The sequence below is a fragment of the Megalobrama amblycephala genome, linkage group LG11 (genome assembly GCF_018812025.1).
Source record: "Megalobrama amblycephala isolate DHTTF-2021 linkage group LG11, ASM1881202v1, whole genome shotgun sequence".
Lineage (NCBI taxonomy): Eukaryota > Metazoa > Chordata > Actinopteri > Cypriniformes > Xenocyprididae > Megalobrama > Megalobrama amblycephala.
The window spans coordinates 21434212-21453327 of NC_063054.1; the positions used below are offsets into that span (position 1 = coordinate 21434212).

The window sequence follows — 19116 nt, forward strand, 5'->3', positions numbered from 1 at the left end:
TCAAACACAAATACACACCTTGATGTTATTCTCATCAGCACTGTGACGTCTTCGGCCTTCCACTCGACTGATGGTCCCTGCTTGTCCTCCGATAACATTGATCGAACCACTCGACTTCCTGTTCACACCCACACACATAAATCAAAGTCAGATCATTATGGTGAGTCCATATGTGTGAGTGAGGAGGATGAAATGTGTGCTGCACACTGCAAGCCATTTAATCAACACAAAAGATCCTGGCACTTATTTTTGTTATAGAACACTTGGCAAGCAGAGAAATGCATGCAACCTCAGTCAATGCTATTTTCCTGCTGATCTAGGAAATATCCTCTCATGTGCCCGACAATATTTTTAGCTCATGTACACACAGCAGTTACACACTTGCTTGAATGTGCACCATGGTAGTCATCACCATTCATAAATCTTCAAGTCCCCTGAAACATGGCTACAAATACTTTCAGTAATGCACAAATGAACAAGGCAATAACCTATTTCAGTCACTAAAAATTCATCAAATAAAACAGAGCACATTAATACTGCATCGAACATTATGCACGCTGCAAGAAAGTTAAGAATCATGAAGTAAAGGTCAGCCTGTCTGCAAAAGTCTCTGTCATTTTTCATGGTCTGCTGGTGAAGTTTGGCACAGAGTCAACTACAGAAAAAACAAACAAATATAAAAGCCCGAAACTGACACACTTCTAGTGTGTCACCTATTTTCAGCAAACACGACAGTGGATTTAAGTGCTACCCTCTCATGATTTTATAAAAAAGGGCATTAAAAATTCAAACACCAGCCCTTGCTCTGCAGTCTGCTCTCATTGCATGCTTTCTGTATTTTTAATCACTGTACGTCATGCAGTAAACATTTTGCGGAGATTTCTCCATTTAAAGTGATCGTTCACCCAAAAATTGAAATTATTTGATCATTTCCTCACACAAAAGAAGATATTTTTGTTTAAAAAAAAAAAAAAAAAAAAACAGGGACATTTCTCAAAATAACTTTTTTTTATGTTCCACAGAAGAAGGAAAATCATAAGTATTAGTATAAGTAAATAGTGAACTATCCCTTTAAAAAGTGCACTCAGTAATTTGCTCATTAAAATGTTTTACACTAAATTAAATAAATATTACTATTGAAATTATGTTTAAAATCCAACATAAGACTTCAGGCATACAGTATGGAGAGGGTCGCCACACAGAGGCGGCCATTTTGAAATCACATGATAAGCCAAATATGACTCATGTTATCTTGCAAAACCCTTGTTACTGGACACTTTGGCAGTTTCTCAATTCCAAGAACTCAAAGAAAGGACTTGCATTCTGGTGGAGACAAGTCTAGCCAGGCTATCATGAAAGAACAAAATCAGAAAGATCAATTCAGATGTGCTGCGATGTTGTTGCTCAACTGACCGTCCCAGCATATTATAAGTAGCAACCAATGCACATCAAATACAACATAACATCACAAACGTCATTTTAGTATATTATTATCTTCATATTATTTTATATCATTTTTACTGACTGTATATGTGAAAAATATATTTATTGTTACTAATGCTTCATCAGTGTTAAGATTCTTTTCAATATGCCAAAATACTGCAGGTATTTAGGCTAAACAAAATTACAAATGTTTACTTTCATGAGCCATCACGTATTTGCGAGCTTGCAGCGGGAATCTCGTAAATGAGAATGAGAAGTTTATAGCTTACAGGCTTCCGTAAGGCTACCAAGCCATTAGGTGTATAACCCCAAGATGACTATATCGATCAGAACAACATGAACAAAAAATAGGTTACCTCAAAAGAAGACGTTTCAACTGTCAGTGGGGTCCAAAAGAATAATATATACATACATATATACATATATATATATATATATATATATATATAAAAATATAAATTTACTATGTCTTCTTTTGTGCTTTACAGAAGAAAGAAAGTCATAGAGGTTTGGAACAACATGATGGTGAGTAAATAATGACAAAATATTAATTTTTGGATGAACTATCCCTTTAAAATTGCAACAAGAAAGAAGCAACAGATTTTTTTCTTTCTTATTGTGACGTTCATCTGAGTGTAGCATAGACTTGGTTCTATGTATAGATTGCTGGTTGGATTATGAGATGTGGCCATTGCATTCAAAAATGGAGGCAGAGAAACACAAGCTTGCAGGGATGAGGTTTTAGCAGACTAAATGTTTGGAGAAGTCCTGCATATGTCACCAGAGAGAATTTTGACATTTACCAGAAGATCCATTTTTGTGTGTGTCCCTTTAAATGCAAATGAGTTGCAGCTCTCAAGAAGAGGGAGGAGTTTCAAGAGCTTGTGTTTAGCCGAGCACACATTTAACGACTAGTTAAAACATTCTAAGACTGTGCTCAACACACAGCGATTGTTTCCTGCGACTGAAGCAGATTTAAATACTTAAACACAGGATTTGAATGCCGTCTGTATTCGTTGACTGAACCCAACTGGCTCTGACTGGACGCGTTTGAGCGCGATCAGTCATAAGTATCAATTTACATTCATAATCGGCTTTACAATCGTTAAATGTGTCGTCGGCTTTAGCAGCACCAATTACCGATTAAAATATCTCGCTTTGCTTTGAAATTTGAGCACCCTAACTTTGCAGATGTTATTTATGCTGTAACAGCAACATTACACACTAACTAAAGTTAAAAAAGTAAAATCATAATCAACCACCCTTTTAAAAACAAATTGAAACACACATGGATGAATAGGTCACAATTAGATCAATTACATGCATTTAGAAAATAAATTTCTATTTCATGCTGAATTTAAGTCCGTCTCATTCATAGAGTATGCAGTCAAGCTGTACCTGAAAATGCACATGAACTCCCGTGAACTCTTTTTTTTTTTTTTGTGCAAAAACACTGCACTATAATGTAGCTGAACAAGATCGAATAACAATCTCTGTTAAGGCCCGTTTGATTCAGAAAATGCCACCTCATGCTCTGTGTTTAAACGGGCGTACTGTGACTGACTCCTGCATCCTGTCTGTGCGTGTATGTGTAATAATGAAAGTCGGACTGTTGCTTTACCCTTGAATGCTCCGGTTCATACACGTCCCCCTGAGCAAGGCATAACCTTCAACTGATCGAGGAGAAGTTCAAGGAACGGCTGATTAAAAATCACCCCCGCTAACTCCTGCCCAGGACCAAAGGCAGTCTGGACCACCAGGACTGAACCATGGTGTGTGTGTATTTGTGTTGTGTCTCATAGAAAAGTAGTGAAATATTAGGAGGTTTCAACAGTCAGGATGTTTTCTTCAGGGGAGAACAGAAAACAAGGGCTGATAGAAATCAAGAGCTGAAAGAAAAAAAATTAAAGAATTAAAACTGCCGAAAACAGGGATGATAACGTGCGTATGGAGCATTTGGGACAACAGCAGAAAGTCATTATCATGAAATGATGCTGTTACAGGGAACATGGCTGGCGCAAACAGTAAATAAGCTGCCAGTAAGGATCCAATGCCAAACTATTCAAATGCACATGATAAAATACAGAAAACACAGACAGAAATGACATTAACTATAGTATCACTACTGCCTCTTCATTACAGATTCTTGATACAATTGTTTAACTCAGTGTATACTGTATGCAAAGGCTGACTGGCCTTCTCTTACGTGTTGTAAGCTGTTCCATAGGTGCACCTTTTCAATTTAAATGACAGTATACAGTTGGCTGATATAGCTAAGTTTGGAAGCATCTGCTCTACTTCTTCTAGGAGACTCTACTAAGTACCTTTAAATGGTTTTAGGACTCAAGCCAAAGACCTTTTAAACCAAAATGTTGGCTATTGTCAGTGTCTGAAAAGGACAGTTCACCAGAAAATGTACAATCTGTTATCATTTACCCACATGTTGTTCCAAGAAAGAGTCTGTAATGTGTGTATGGGTTGGTTTGATTGGTTAATACTGATGTTTGATTTAGGGTTCATGTACGCACCTGGATGAGTATTCAGGCAGATCACTCTGATGCACCTGGAAAAAAAAGAGAAGGGGGGGGCATGCATTCATATGTATACACACACATTCTGCACTATAAACCCTAATGCTCAAAATAATTAATTAGATTAAGTAGGACAAACTTAAACAAATTAGTTCAGTCAAATTAACTTTTATGAGTATTTAGCACTTTCTTTCAAGTTCATAGAACTGATATATTTTAAGTAAACTGAACTGTTTCATTGTTTTATGAACTTATTTCTTTTAATTTAGAAAAAAAAATTAAGTTTAACTGAAACTGGGTTGGGATTTCTATTTCCCATAGGGCTGGGTGATATATCGCATGCGATTGTCACGTGCATTTCGTCAGTAAAGCCGGTTCCCTGATTACCGCTAAATCGCCATCACCTGCTTACAAATGGAGTGGCATTTAATAGACAGAGCCATAGTTCACTGACAAGCTACGCAATATCGCGTTCATTATCGAAGGCGATTCATCTGCGATATGAACGCGATATTGTGTGGCTTGTCAGTGATCTGTGATATATCGCCCACATTGCTGCACTCATTCAGCAAGTGCTATACCATGCTATTGTTAACATGTTAACAAATTAGCATGTTAGCATTTTCTGAATTAGCTTGTTATAGCTAGCTAAGATTACACTAATAAAATGTTCACATTGAGGTTACATTAAAATTTTAAGTTAAATGTATGAATTAGTGTACTCAAACATTTCAAGTTAAGAACAATTAAAATGTATGAGAATAAAATAAAAATCTGCCATTTCTGCTTACATAAACTTTGAAATTTTTAACTTAAAAATTGAGGCAACTGATTGCTGTTCTAAAAGGTATAAATCCAGTAAGTTGCCTCCTATGATACCTTGTTTTAGCCAAATTCTAAGGTAACTTTACATGTGAAGGCAGTCCCAGAATACACTGCAACAAGCTCAAAAAAAAAAAAAAAAAAAATCTGTCAGACAAGGCAATGCATTGCATTTTTAAGGTACACATTTGATCAGTTCCTGCATTCCCAGGGAATTAAACCCATGACCTTGGCATTTCTAGCGCCATGCTCTATTGTTTGAGCTAAAGTAATCTAAAATATAAAATTATGATAAAAAAAATAAAAAATTTATCGCCCAATATTTATGCCCTTAGCTTAATAATGTGCTAACATTAAATCAACTGCAAGTTTTGGAATCAACTGCAAGTCAGGTATATTGGGTGGAAGATTATTCAGGTCGTCTTGAACTTGAATTAGATTGTACTTAAGATTTGCATGCACATGAATGACTCATTTTGAAGAAGCAGCATATTTTTTGTAGAACAATTACAACATCCCGAATAATAAATATGAACTTCCCAGGAGAACGTGAATGCACCATATTTGTGTGCCGCATGGAGCCCCATGTAGAGTGGGGCTTATGAGGTAAGTCACTTATGAGGGTTCATGACAGTTATTTAACAAGGTATTTCATTAGGCTGAAACTGTAGTGAATGTCCTGTCACAACTCATTATCTTTGTATAAAACATCATGATTGAAATGAGGGCATATTTTAGATATGCTAAATGTACCATTAATTTGCTGGATGACGCAAGGCTCAGGATCTCCAGGCGTCTCCAGATCTCAAGACGTCTTTGTTTGTCACAGTACGCCTTCCAGGTGTCCTCATTAAAACCATAGTTAAAGTAGTCAGACAGATCCGCACCTGCGTTTATACACAACATGCGCTGTGAGAGTTTGTACCAGAGAAAATGTACATTTGCATCTGAGGTACACTAACACACACACACACACTTCACAAATCTTAACGCAAGCAACTGCACCTGGTTTCCTCCATGGCTTCTCCTCAAAGGACTCCACATCCACCTGCAGGACACTGCCTTCAGCATCCAGATCCAGCCCTCTAGACTTGGAGCCTGACTCACAGTAGATAAGACTTTAGAGGCTGGATTCCCACACACAGATCAAACCAAACCTGGAGAAATGTCCTGAAAGGATTCTTGGCAGCACAGTTCAGTCAGGCTTAAAGCTTTCTTCAGGAATGCATGATTGTAATTTGAGAAATATTATATATATACAGTACAGTCCAAAAGTTTGGAACCACTAAGATTTTTAATGTTTTGAAAATAAGTTTTGTCTGCTCACCAAGGCTACATTTATTTAATTAAAAAATACAGTAAAAACAGTAATATTGTGAAATATTATTACAATTTAAAATAACTGTTTTCTATTTGAATATATTTCACAAAGTAATTTATTCCTGTGATGCAAAACTGAATTTTCAGCATCATTAGTCCAGCCTTCAGTGTCACATGATCCTTCAGAAATCATTCTAATATGCTGATCTGCTGCTCAAGAAACATTTAATGTGTACAATTGTACAAAATATTTGTGTACAATATATTTTTTCAGGTTTATTTGATGAATAGAAAGTTCAAAAGAACAGTGTTTATCTGAAATCTAATCTTTTGTAACATTATAAATGTCTTCACTATTGATTTAATGCATCCTTGCTGAATAAAAGTATTCATTTCTTTAATTTCTTTTCAAAAAAATAAAAATAAAAATTCTTACTGACCCCAAACTTTTGAACGGTAGTGTATAATGCTACAGAAGCTTTGTATTTCAAATAAATGCTGTTCTTTTGAACTTTCTATTCATCAAGGAATCCTGAAAAAAAAGTACACAGCTGTTTTCAACATTGAAAATAATCATAAATGTTTATTGAGCAGCAAATCAGCATATTAGAATGATTTCTGAAGGATCATGTGACACTGAAGACTGGAGTAACAATGCTGAAAATTCAGCTTTGCATCACAGGAATAAATTACTTTGTCAAATATATTTAAATAGTACACAGTTATTTTAAATTGTAATAATATTTCACAATATTACTGTTTTTTACTGTATTTTTAATTAAATAAATGTAGCCTTGGTGAGCAGACGAAACTTCTTTTAAAAACATTAAAAATCTTAGTGGTTCCAAACTTTTGGACTGTACTGTATATATATATATATATATATATATATATATATATATATATATATACACACACACACACACACACACACACACACACACACACTCAAAATATTTAAACTAAATTAAGTCATCTAATCATTTTTTTTTTCATTAACAATAGGTTATAAAATAGGGCTTAAAGGGTTAGATTACCCAAAAATTAAAATTCTGTCATTAATTACTCTCCCTCATGTTGTTCCAAACCCGTAAGACCTTCATTCATCATCGGAATACAAATTAAGTTGTTTTTGATGAAATCCGAGAGCTTTCTGACCTCTGATTGACTGCAACGTTATTACCACTTTTAAGACACAGAAAGATAGTAAAGACATCGATAAAATAATCCATGTGACTACAGTGGTTTAAACTTAATGGTATGAAGCAACAAGAATACTTTTTGTGTGCAAAAAACAAACAAAAATAACGACTTTAACATCAGTTCACATAGTAAACACAGTGCAACGCTTCTGGGTTCTATGTTCTTTTTGGGCCTTGAAAGTGGTAATAACTTTGCAGTCTGTTGGAGGCCAGAAAGCTCACGGATTTCATCAAAAATATCTTAATTTGTGTTCCGAAGATGAACAAAGGTCTTACGGGTGTGGAACGACATGACGGTGAGTAATAAATTACATTAATTTCATTTATGGATGAACTAAACATTTAAGATGTGTAATTTCTTTGCAAATAAATGGTCAATGAAAGGAAAGTTTTCCTTTGGGAAATGTTAAAGGGTTAGTTCACCCAAAAATGAAAATAATGTAATTTATTATTCACCCGCATGCCGTTCCACACCCGTAAGACCTTCGTTCATCTTCAGAACACAAATTAAGATATTTTTGATAAATCCGATGTCTTAGCCTGCATAGACAGCAATGGTACTTCCTCTCTCAAGATCCATAAAATTACTAAAAACTTATTTAAAACAGTTCATGTGAGTACAGTGGTTCTACCTTAATATTATAAAGCAATGAGAATATTTTTTGTGCGCCAAAAAAAACGAAATAACAACTTTTTAACAATATCTAGTGATGGCCGATTTCATAACACTGCTTCTTGAAGCTTCGGAGCGTTATGAATCAAATCAGTGGATCGGAGCACCAAAGTCACGTGATTTCAGCAGTTTGGCGGTTTGATACGCGATCCAAATCACTGATTCGACTCAAAAGATTCATGCTCTAAAGCAGTGTTTTGAAATCGACCATCACTAGATATTGTTAAAAAGTCGTTTTTTTGTTTGTTTTTTGGCGCACAAAAAATATTCTCGTGCTTTATAATATTAAGATAGAACCACTGTACTCACATGAACTGATTTAAATATGTTTTTAGTACCTTTATGGATCTAGAGAGAGGAAGTACTATTGCTGTCTATGCAGGCCTCACGGAGGCATCGGATTTAATCAAAAATATCTTAATTTGTGTTACGAAGATGAACGAAGGTCTTACGCGTGTAGAACGACATGAGGGTGAGTAATAAATGACATTATTTTCATTTTTGGGTGAACTAACTCTTTAAGCTCAGGTCAAATTAAATAAAAAAATTATAATAATAAAAAAATTAGATGAGCTGTATTATTTTCCATTTTATAGTCAACACTGCAATATTTGTAAAAAAAAAGAGAATTTTTGACGTAATGAGGAAAATAATGCAGTAATGGGGTTGCTCAAAAAATTGAGTGCCGCATTCCTTTTTTGGTAATTAAAATGTGCTAATATTTAAAAATAGTTCTAGCATATGAGTTGAATATCTAATCAACAGATTAATTAATTACCTTCACTTTATTACCTGAAACAGAGGACTTTATGTTCAGACTTATGGAACTCGAACCAAAAGACCTACAGAGTAAACCACAAAGAAACAATTAAGTATCATTATAGCAATTTATTTGACCCAGAATGCCTTAAGACGTCATAAATATCTCTGTATGACATGAGCAGGCTTGACAATGACATACATAACTAAAGTTGTCTGACAGAATTACTCACGAGCCCTGAGATCCGCCTGTTTTAATGTCACCGATGGTCACACAGACGTCATCATCACTGTCTGATTCACTCTCCTTTGAGAGGGAAAAACAAAACAGATAGGTTTGCAAAGTTAAATGCCCCACATGATTAAAACATGTTTTACTAAAACAAGTACCTGGTAGCTGAGGTCATTTACACCATCCACATCGCCAATCAGAGCACTGCAGAAGTAAGACATATTTTATAAATAACCAATAAGATTATACAATAGTGCAAATGTATTAAATGATCAAAAATAAATATATATATATATATATATATATATATATATATTTCAGTCTATTTTGTGTATTAAACACATATTGTTAAGTTTAAAACACTCAGGTGTGTGTTCTGTAGGAGAGACTTCTTTTTTTCCTTCAGAAGCACAGGCTTCCTTTCAGCATCCTCTGCCTGTCTGATTTAATCACATGCACTAATTGATGCTACAGAACAATAAAAAGGCTTTTACACTAAGCAAATATGGGCAATGAGGAGGATCAATTTACAAGCACGTCTTTAGCTGCAGGCCTACATTAGTTTAAGTGAGGCCTATATCACTGCGGCCTCATCAGGCTTATTTAAGGCCAATGCAACGTGAGGGAAAATTCTCGCTTGGGTTTGAGTTTTGCCCCGACTCTAATGAAGGTGAAGCAATCCAACCGATAAAAAACGCTGCGTCGACTCCAAGAAACAGCTAACGCGTCTCTACGCTATGCTGGAAAGCAGAGGAATAAAACAATGGTTAATATTCCTTCTCATTCCTACTCCAGTGAGCACATAAGAGGAGCTTATACTGTATTAGCCCTGTGCACATCCAATGCTGAATTTAACAAGCGTCCAAAGAGTTCCATCAGACACGCGTGGCTTGATCCAATTTCTGAGCATTTTTGCAAAGAGGCCTATCGGCACAGACGTGTCCCATACCGCCTAATGTGCACGCATGGTCATTACTAAGCGGTGAAACGGGCATTAAATGTACACGCTTCATTTGTACAGCGCTACTTGCCCTAACAGGAAATAAATGTGTCAGCCTCTCTCATTCTGACTCGGCACACCATTAGGTCTTGTAAACTCTCAGTTCAAATGCAAAAGCAGCCTGGGTTAAAGCGACCCGAAAGTTACTGACATTGCCAGCAGCAGAAAATCCCCAAAAGACAGAGAATTTAAATGTTAATGTGTGTGCGCTTGTGTTGGGGACATGTATTAGTAAATGCTGATGAAGCACATTTGTATATGCAAATTAAATCAAATGTGAGGAAGAACTACTTTAAAAAAAAAAAAAAAAAAAAAGGGCAAACAGACATTTTGGAGAAAATGAATACATCAGCTGCCTAATTAAAGGTGCCCTAGAATTAAATATTGAATTTATATTGGCATAGTTGAATAACAAGAGTTCAGTACATGGAAAAGACATACATTGAGTTTCAAACTCCATTGTTTCCTCCTTCTTATATAAATCTCATTTGTTTAAAAGACCTCCGAAGAACAGGCGAATCTCAACATAACACCGACTGTTACGTAACAGTTAGGGTGTACGCCCATAATATTTGCATATGCCAGCCCATGATCGAGGCATTACACAAGGGCAGAACGTCTAGATGTGCACAGCTGAATCATCAGACTAGGTAAGCAAGCAAGAACAATAGCGAAAAATGGCAGATGGAGCAATAATAACTGACATGATCCATGATTACATGATATTTTTAGTGATATTTGTGAATTGTCTTTCTAAATGTTTCGTTAGCATGTTGCTAATGTACTGTTAAATGTGGTTAAAGTTACCATCGTTTCTTACTGTATTCACGGAGACAAGAGCCGTCGCTATTTTCATTTTTAAACACTTGCAGTCTGTATAATGCATAAACACAACTTCATTCTTTATAAATCTCTCTAACAGTGTAGCATTAGCCGTTAGCCACGGAGCATATAGCCTCAAACTCATTCAGAATCAAATGTAATACATCTAAATAAATACTATACTCACATGATCCGATGTATGCATGCAGCATGCATGACGAACATCTTGTAAAGATCCATTTTGAGGGTTATATTAGCTGTGTGAACTGTTTTTATGCTGTTCAAGGCAAGCGCGAGCTCCGGGCGGGGGAGCGGGAGATTTAAAGGGGCCGCAGCCTGAATCGGTGCATAGTTAATGATGCCCCAAAATAGGCAGTTAAAAAAATTAATTAAAAAAAAAATCTATGGGGTATTTTGAGCTGAAACTTCACAGACACATTCAGGGGACACCTTAGACTTATATTACATCTTTTAAAAAGAAGTTCTAGGGCACCTTTAAAGCTATGCCAACAAAATACTGCAATAATTAATCCAAAGGTCTTTGCACCAGTTTTTACTTTATATTTCCATCTTTTTCCACCAGGGTTCGAACTACAGTATTACACTCAGGGCTGTAGCAATCATAACACTTTTAGATATTTTAGAGCTTTTTATGCTAAGTTGTGAACTGTGTAGTCTACAAGAGTCTGGATTAGACCATTCATAAAGACTTACATAACAAGCCAATGATGGTAACATATTAGAAACTATCAACCAAGTTCCACTTCATCACTCTGACAGGAAACTCATCAACAGCTGAAGACATTTGCTTGGACACACTCACCTGAACACTTCCTTTTCTGTTGTCTCTTCTTCATCAAAATTGTCATCTATTTATGATAAAGAAGTAGAGATTAGCACAAGCTTTGTGTTTTCACATGAAAGCAGCCAGATGTTGACCAATACTGAGCCGGCATTCAGACGTAAACACAGAAGCTCTGCAACTTAAATAGCGTAGCAGAATGACAGGGGAGAGACAAATTTGTTGAATAAAGTCGTTATTTTTGTTTTGTTTTTGCACACAGAAATTCTCATCGTTTCATAACATTAAAGGGTTAGTTCACCCAAAAATGAAAATTATGTCATTAATGACTCACCCTCATGTCGTTCCAAACCCGTAAGACCTCTGTTCATCTTCGGAACACAGATTAAGATATTTTAGATTTAGTCCAAGAGCTTTCTGTCCCTCCATTGAAAATGTATGTACGGTGCACTGTCCATGTCCAGAAAGGTAATAAAAACATCATCAAAGTAGTCCATATGACATCAGTGGGTCAGTTAGAAGTTGTTGAAGCATGGAAAATACATTTTGGTCCAAAAATAACAAAAACTATGACTTTATTCAGCATTATATTCTCTTCCGGAATCCTTTCCATTGAATTGATTCCATTGAATCCTTTCATCGGTCGGCGTTGGTAATGCACTTTTACGTCTTTTTGGCGTTTTTGGCGATTAGGACATCTGCGACATGCACACTTACGCACCATTTTAAAATATATAGCAATACCAAAATACAAACAATGTAGAATAGCTTGAATACAGCGTGCGTCTCCCTCAGACTGTAAACGAAGCTCTGGTGCCCCAGATAACACGTCAGCAGCATCTTACATCAGCAGCGTCGTGAACCACACTCCGGAGCAGAAGGGGGCGGTAATGCACCAATAAGCTGGATGCCAACCGCCGTAAAACAGGAAAGAAGAAGATGAAGAAGCGGAGTCATGAACGCGAATTGACAACAAACCCGGAAGAGAATACAATGCTGAATAAAGTCGTAGTTTTTGTTATTTTTGGACCAAAATGTATTTTCGATGCTTCAAAATGTCGCGGATGTCCTAATCGCCAAAAACAACCACGGCGACGTAAAAGTGCATTACCAACGCCGACAGATGAAAGGATTCAATGGAATCAATTCAATGGAAAGGATTCCGGAAGAGAAGACAATGCTGAATAAAGTCGTAGTTTTTTTCTTATTTTTGGACCAAAATGTATTTTCGATGCTTCAACAACTTCTAACTGACCCACTGATGTCACATGGACTACTTTGATGATGTTTTTATTACCTTTCTGGACATGGACAGTATACCGTACATACACTTTCAATGGAGGGACAGAAAGCTCTCGGACTAAATCTAAAATATCTTAAACTGTGTTCCGAAGATGAACGGAGGTCTTACGGGTTTGGAACGACATGAGGGTGAGTAATAAATGACATAATTTTCATTTTTGGGTGAACTAACCCTTTAAGGTTGAACCACTGTAGTCATGTTGATTATTTTAACAATGCTTTTACTACTTTTCTGGACCATGAATGTGATAATTTAATTGCTTTCAATGGAGGATTAAAAAAAAAAAACTCTCGGATTTCATCAAAAATATCTTAATTTGTGTTCTGAAGATGAACAAAGCTCTTACGGCTGTGGAACGACACGACGGTGAGTAATTAATGACAGAATTTTAATTTCTGGGTGAACTAACCCTTTAAGTTGAATAAGTTTATAGGTAATTCTATAAAGCCTATTTGATGGGCAAATTTCTATAGCTTCTAAATTATCAACGTCATCAATACTTTGCTAAAAAACCTGTTGTACACAGTCTACCACGTCTTCTGCCAACTGATTGATAGTTTATTTAGCACGTAAAAGGCCTTTTAGTAAAAACGTCCCCCAACAGGTTGTGGTATATGTGTCTTTTTGCTGAAATCTTTACAGATTTTTACAAAAATGTAAAATTTTTGTAAAACACACACACACACACACAACAAAAACTACAGAGCTTTGATCATAAAATTAAGCATTTGAATATGCTTTATTATATAATATGATAAGTAGTCTGTAATAAAGATCTCTTAACATTACAAGTTATCAGAATTTCATTATTTGGCCATATAAATATCAGAAACTGCAAGACGCAAAAAAACAACAACAAAAAAAAAACTTTTTATAAAATATGTTGTCTAAAGGTTCAATAAGCTGTTCCATTAAAATAATAAAAAAAAATAATAAAAAAGAATGTACTGGCTATTAGCATGTTAAAGAATTAATATAAATAATGACTTTAAAAAATAAATAAAAATCAATTTCATCATCTAAAATGCAGCCAGTTTAAGAATGGATCATTTTAAGACCATTTTAAAACCTGATATTCAAAATGTCAAATCTACATTAGATTATATTGATTTTTTTTTCTCTCTGGTTCCTCTCTATTGAACATGATACAGTATTTGCCATGTCCTATCCCATATTTGACATGGAAAATTAAATAAATAAATAAACTAGCTGTCCAACTGATTTTAAATGTAGCAGCACTCACATGTTATTATGTTATGTGTGTAAATGTATTTACACCATATGGACTCTGTAAGGGCTGATTTGAAAGTAAATGTTACGAAAAGCGTGCAGCTGGATAAATAACGGTCTCTGTTGTAATAAACTTAGGGTCAGACCCCTGCTTAAAAACGTATGCTTTTGGTTTGGTAGATGGTGTTCAGGTGTTTATTCTTCTCATCACGAGACGCTTGATTTGACCTCCTGAATCCCTTCAGTCAGTTTTAAAGATTAATCATCACGTCAGTTTGTTTATTTCTCACCTCCATAAAGCCAGTCCGTCTCTTCATCAGCGCTCTCATCAGCTGGTTTCTCTACCTCTCTTGTGGACATGATCACCTCCAGGTTTTTGCGCTTTGCTTTGAGATCAGAGGCTCAGTTTAATTCAGTGATTCACCGAGTTGGACTGAGTAACTTCACGTAGTGTGATAATAGTTTCAGGGGTTACTGTCACAGCTGTCACAGTAGTAACACGCCGCGTGCTGGTGTAGCAGGTGCGCGTTACCACAGAGACACATCTCACTGCACGCGCACGTGTGCGGGGCACGCAGGAAGTTCAACAACAACACAACAATACACAAATTAAAAGCAGTATATTTGTTCATTTATGTATTTATATATTTATGGACAGACGCGAGCTGTCTTCGCTATTCAAAACCTTTTTATATATAACAGACAAATCCTTTACCTTTACTTTCTTACCGTACTTTTTTTTAACGTATTACAATATTTTGAATCATATAATCAATGGCAACCACGAAAAACAACAATCATCAAATCAAATGCTGAGATAAACATAAGAATATTATTAGAAAAGAATAATGCTGCCTTCACGTGCTATCAGAAATTTGATAATTCCCACTTCTGAAGTCGTGATTACGAGCTCATCGCTTTCAAGTTTCGAAATGGGAGGGCGTTCATACGCAATTTTTAACTAGGAAACTCGTATTTACGATAATTCCGAGAGCACGTAATGGCAATATAATAATAATAATAATAATAATAATAATAATAATAATAATAATGATAATAAAGAATTAAGGTTGTTTCCTACTTCTATTTTAAAATGAGCAGGGTTAGAGTTAAGAGTTATTAAAAAATTGTCCACATATATAATGTTTACTTTTATAATATACCATCAAATTCCACTTTTTAAAACTCCCAGCTGATAGCAACACCATGACGCATAACTTCCGCGACGCCTCCGCGCCACGTCACCTTCGAGAGACTCACATGGGTTTGTTTTGAATGGTGTCTGTTTGACAGTTCTGCTGTTGTTTTCGTTCGTCTCAGTTTAAAACGCCAGCATTTGCGGAAATATGTTGCCCACGGATGGTGTCATGTGTTTCCCCGGTCAGACGTGGGAAAAAGTGCTGTCAAAGGTAAAAAAGGCTGTTGTTTTCATGGATGATCGGTGTTCAGAGAGTCTGCACTGGAACGGAGGAGCTGCGCTTCTGTTTGAGGCTGGAGCTCGAAACATCAAACAGTTCTCAAGCTTTGAAGCAGGTGGACAGAATGAACCCAAAGCTGTGTTTGTGGTCAGCACCGTGCTAAAAGGTAGAACTGCAGACATTATCAAAGACATCATATCCCTCAGTCACTTCCAGTACTGTGTGGTTTTCACAACTGTTCCTCACTCCCTTCACCTGCTTGCGAATAATGTGAGCGCTGATCTGGAGGGGAACCCAGTGTTTGAGCAGTTTGAAGAGAAACTGTGTGAGTGGATGGGTGATATGAACTATACTTCTGAGGTCATGCATGCTTCTGTGGTCTTTGCCCCTCTGACGCAGCACCTCCACATTTTGCCTGCTTTCTCTGATATCTTCCCTTTACTGGAAGTTGATCTTCAGTCCATCAACAAGAAGAGGCCGGAGAAAAGGCGATTTGGGAGTCTGATGGATGTGGATATGCACTCTCTCCCACCTGAGCTGCAGATTCAGATTAAAGCTCTAGCTTCAGCCCTCAACTCCCTGTTTGAGTTCATCAGTACCCGTGAGGAGAGCTTTTCTGTGGGTCCGATGAGCCGTCTGATCGCAGGGGAGCTGGCCAATCACCCGCATGCCAAAAACAGGAGGAAGGCGGCCCCCAATAAAGCGTCAATTGTGTTTGTTGACAGAACTCTTGATCTTACAGGTGTAGTCCAATGTGTCTAAATATTTATTAAAAAATTAGTACTTAAGGCAAGGCATTACAGGCAAAACCATTGCTTTTTTTTCATGCTCTGGTCAATTTTGAGATTTTGGATTATTTTACTTCCATAACACGTCTTCTTTCAGACTAGTGGAAAGAAAAAAATACACAAAAATTACTGTAAGTGTTTATCTATTTGTGCCTTTAGATTACAATTGCAGTGCATATCTGTATAGGCCATACACTCAAAATGTTTTTTTTTTTTTTTTTTCATGCACTGAGACAGAAATCTCCATTACAGTAACACGTATCTATATTCTAAAGAAAGTTCATTAATATATAATTTGCTTGATTTATAACATTTTATTGCTTAATGGATTGATATATCCAAAATAGCATAACCTTAAACACTAATATGTCAGCAAAATGAAACATGTTTTGAACCTGGCTTTATCTAGGTAGATTTCTATTCTGGAAATTTGCCCCATTTGCATATTTAAACATAACATAACAAAACTTGTAAGACAAAATCTTTTAATGTACTGTGATTAATCAGTTGGTAGCCATTAGTTAATTTTTTACCCTGTTCACCAGTGATGTCTTGCCTTATGTCACATCATGCTGGCATATATTATAACTCATTATAACATGTTCTAATTCAATGTCCTTACAAAACCTATTTACTTTTTCCTGTTTCTCTTATTTCCCAATCTTTAGGGGCTGTTGGCCATCATGGTGACAATCTGGTTGAGAAAATCCTGTCAGTGTTGCCACAGTTGCCAGGTCATGTGACTGATGTTCAGGTGGACATGTTGGAGCTCACACACCTGAAGCAGACAACTGATACAGAGGGCATCTTGGCACCAGGTTGCTTGGCACAGAACCAGTAAGCTTTTTTTCTACTTCTTCTTTTTTTTTTTATATAAATATATATATATATATATATATATATATATATATATATATATATATATATATATATATATATATATATATATAGAAAACGCCCAAAAGCACTCTGGTAAAAAAACAGGCGAAGAACAAAAAACAGGCGAAGAACATGCAATGAGTATATTCACATTGTGGTGAAAAAAAAAAAAAAAAAAGATTTATATCTTGATTTCTTTTTTTTTAAGTCTCACAAATCAAGCATTTTCATTTTTAACATGTTTTAAATTAATTGATTAAACATTTGAGATGTTATATTAACTAATTTAAGGTTCTAACCAATATTATGGAGGTTCAGACCTTTGGTTTGAACTTGGAGCTGATTGGAACTGAATAACTTTGTACTGAAAGTGATAGTTCACCCAAATAATGAAAATGCTATCATTATTTACTCACGCTCATGTCACTTGCAGTCTGTATAAACACTTGCAGTCTGTATAATTCATAAACACAATTTCATTTTTTGTAAATCTCTCCAACAGTGTAGCATTAGCCTGTTAGCCACAGAGCACATAACCTCAAACTCATTCCGAATCAAATGTAAACATCCAAATAAATACTATACTCACAGCATGAATGACGAACATCTTGTAAAGATCCATTTGAGGGTTATATTAGCTGTGTGAACTTTGTTTATGCATTGTATAACTGCACTTATAGTCAAGAGCTCAGGAGGGCAGGGAGCGAGATATTTAAAGGGGCCGCACAGCCTGAATCTGTGCATAGTTAATGATGCCCCAAAATAGGCAGTTAAAAAAATGAATTAAAAAAAATCTATGGGGTATTTTGAGCTGAAACTTCACAGACACATTCAGGGGACACCTTAGACTTATATTACATCTTTTGAAAAGACGTTCTACAGCACAGTTAAATATTTACTGTTAACTGTTTTATTTAACCATTTAAAATGTTAAATATTTCTGCAAAATAATAATATTAATAAATAATTTAAAGCAAGTATATCATGATATTCTTTATGTAGCCTTCAAATACACACACATATACTGTATATAATTAAAAGTAAACAGTATTAAAATGCAAGCAATAAGCAATAGAACAAAAAATCAGATTTTTTCTTTTTGTTTCTGTTTGATATGTTTTAAGTACATAATAGGCCGTGACAGCTCTATTAAGCTGCATTTAAACATCAGATTTCTTGACCTGTCTGTCTGATAGTTTTGTCATCACTGCTCCAAAGGGAATGTCCCTACTGTAGTTTGGTTTAGACCAAAAACCTCAGTGCTGGTAAAGGATTAGAGAAATGTATTGCATAATCATGGCTGTTCTCAAAGTCTGATCACAGAAGGAAAAATCAGAGGAAACCCTGAGACTTGGTTCCCCACATGTTGGCACAGGAACAGTGCCCAGCCAAGTATTTTTAATGGAGAACCACCATTTCTTTAGTCATCAGAAATGTGTGTATTTGAATAACTAAATGGGTTTGCTGGAGTTTTTGCTGATGTCATTTCCTATGGGTGGGATGTGGTAATGAATGACCCCAAATTTCTGCTGTTCTGTGTAATATTGTCATGCTGCTCAATTGTTTTAACACACATTTGGTGAACTCACTCACTTTCTGAATGTAAAATAATGTTTTTCCTAAATGATCCCAGCCATGCTTTTTGGATGGGAATTTTTTGCTAAATGTATGCCCTTTGGTTGAACTCAGTCATGAGTGAAAACATCAACTGTCATAATTTTTAGTGTAATTGACTCCATATAACCTTTCTGGCAGATGATTTTGTAGTGATTGTCATATTGATAAAATATTCTCTTGATTGAAGACTTTTTTTTTTTTAAGCAAGTTGTATCAATGTCAAAACTGAACCTACTTCATCTGGAAATCAAATGGCATCAGCATGGAAACCCAAA

General features: G+C 35.8%; 2 protein-coding genes across 4 annotated transcripts in view; one reads left to right on the plus strand and one right to left on the minus strand.

Annotated features, from left to right (window-relative positions):
* fip1l1a (FIP1 like 1a (S. cerevisiae)) overlaps positions 1 to 14728 on the minus strand; it is a 40853-nt gene extending 26125 nt beyond the window's left edge. For 2 of the 3 annotated variants that reach the window (XM_048206683.1, XM_048206681.1), the window contains exons 1-9: positions 14430 to 14727; positions 11628 to 11673; positions 9141 to 9186; positions 8984 to 9057; positions 8784 to 8833; positions 5802 to 5894; positions 5550 to 5683; positions 3972 to 4006; positions 19 to 118 (exon numbers count right to left, since the gene is read on the minus strand). In XM_048206683.1, coding sequence (XP_048062640.1) covers positions 19 to 118; positions 3972 to 4006; positions 5550 to 5683; positions 5802 to 5894; positions 8784 to 8833; positions 8984 to 9057; positions 9141 to 9186; positions 11628 to 11673; positions 14430 to 14499 — 648 coding nt within the window. In that variant the 5' untranslated portion in view covers positions 14500 to 14727. Of the gene's footprint in view, positions 1 to 18; positions 119 to 3971; positions 4007 to 5549; positions 5684 to 5801; positions 5895 to 8783; positions 8834 to 8983; positions 9058 to 9140; positions 9187 to 11627; positions 11674 to 14429 lie in introns of all 3 variants that reach the window. The other variant, XM_048206682.1, reaches the window with a different exon arrangement.
* Positions 14729 to 15357: 629 nt separating this feature from the next.
* The window catches only part of scfd2 (sec1 family domain containing 2), a 167925-nt gene continuing 164166 nt past the window's right edge, over positions 15358 to 19116 (plus strand). The window contains exons 1-2 of the mRNA XM_048206684.1: positions 15358 to 16299; positions 17014 to 17182. Of these exons, the coding sequence (XP_048062641.1) occupies positions 15486 to 16299; positions 17014 to 17182 (983 nt within the window). The 5' untranslated portion in view covers positions 15358 to 15485. The remainder of the gene's footprint in view (positions 16300 to 17013; positions 17183 to 19116) is intronic.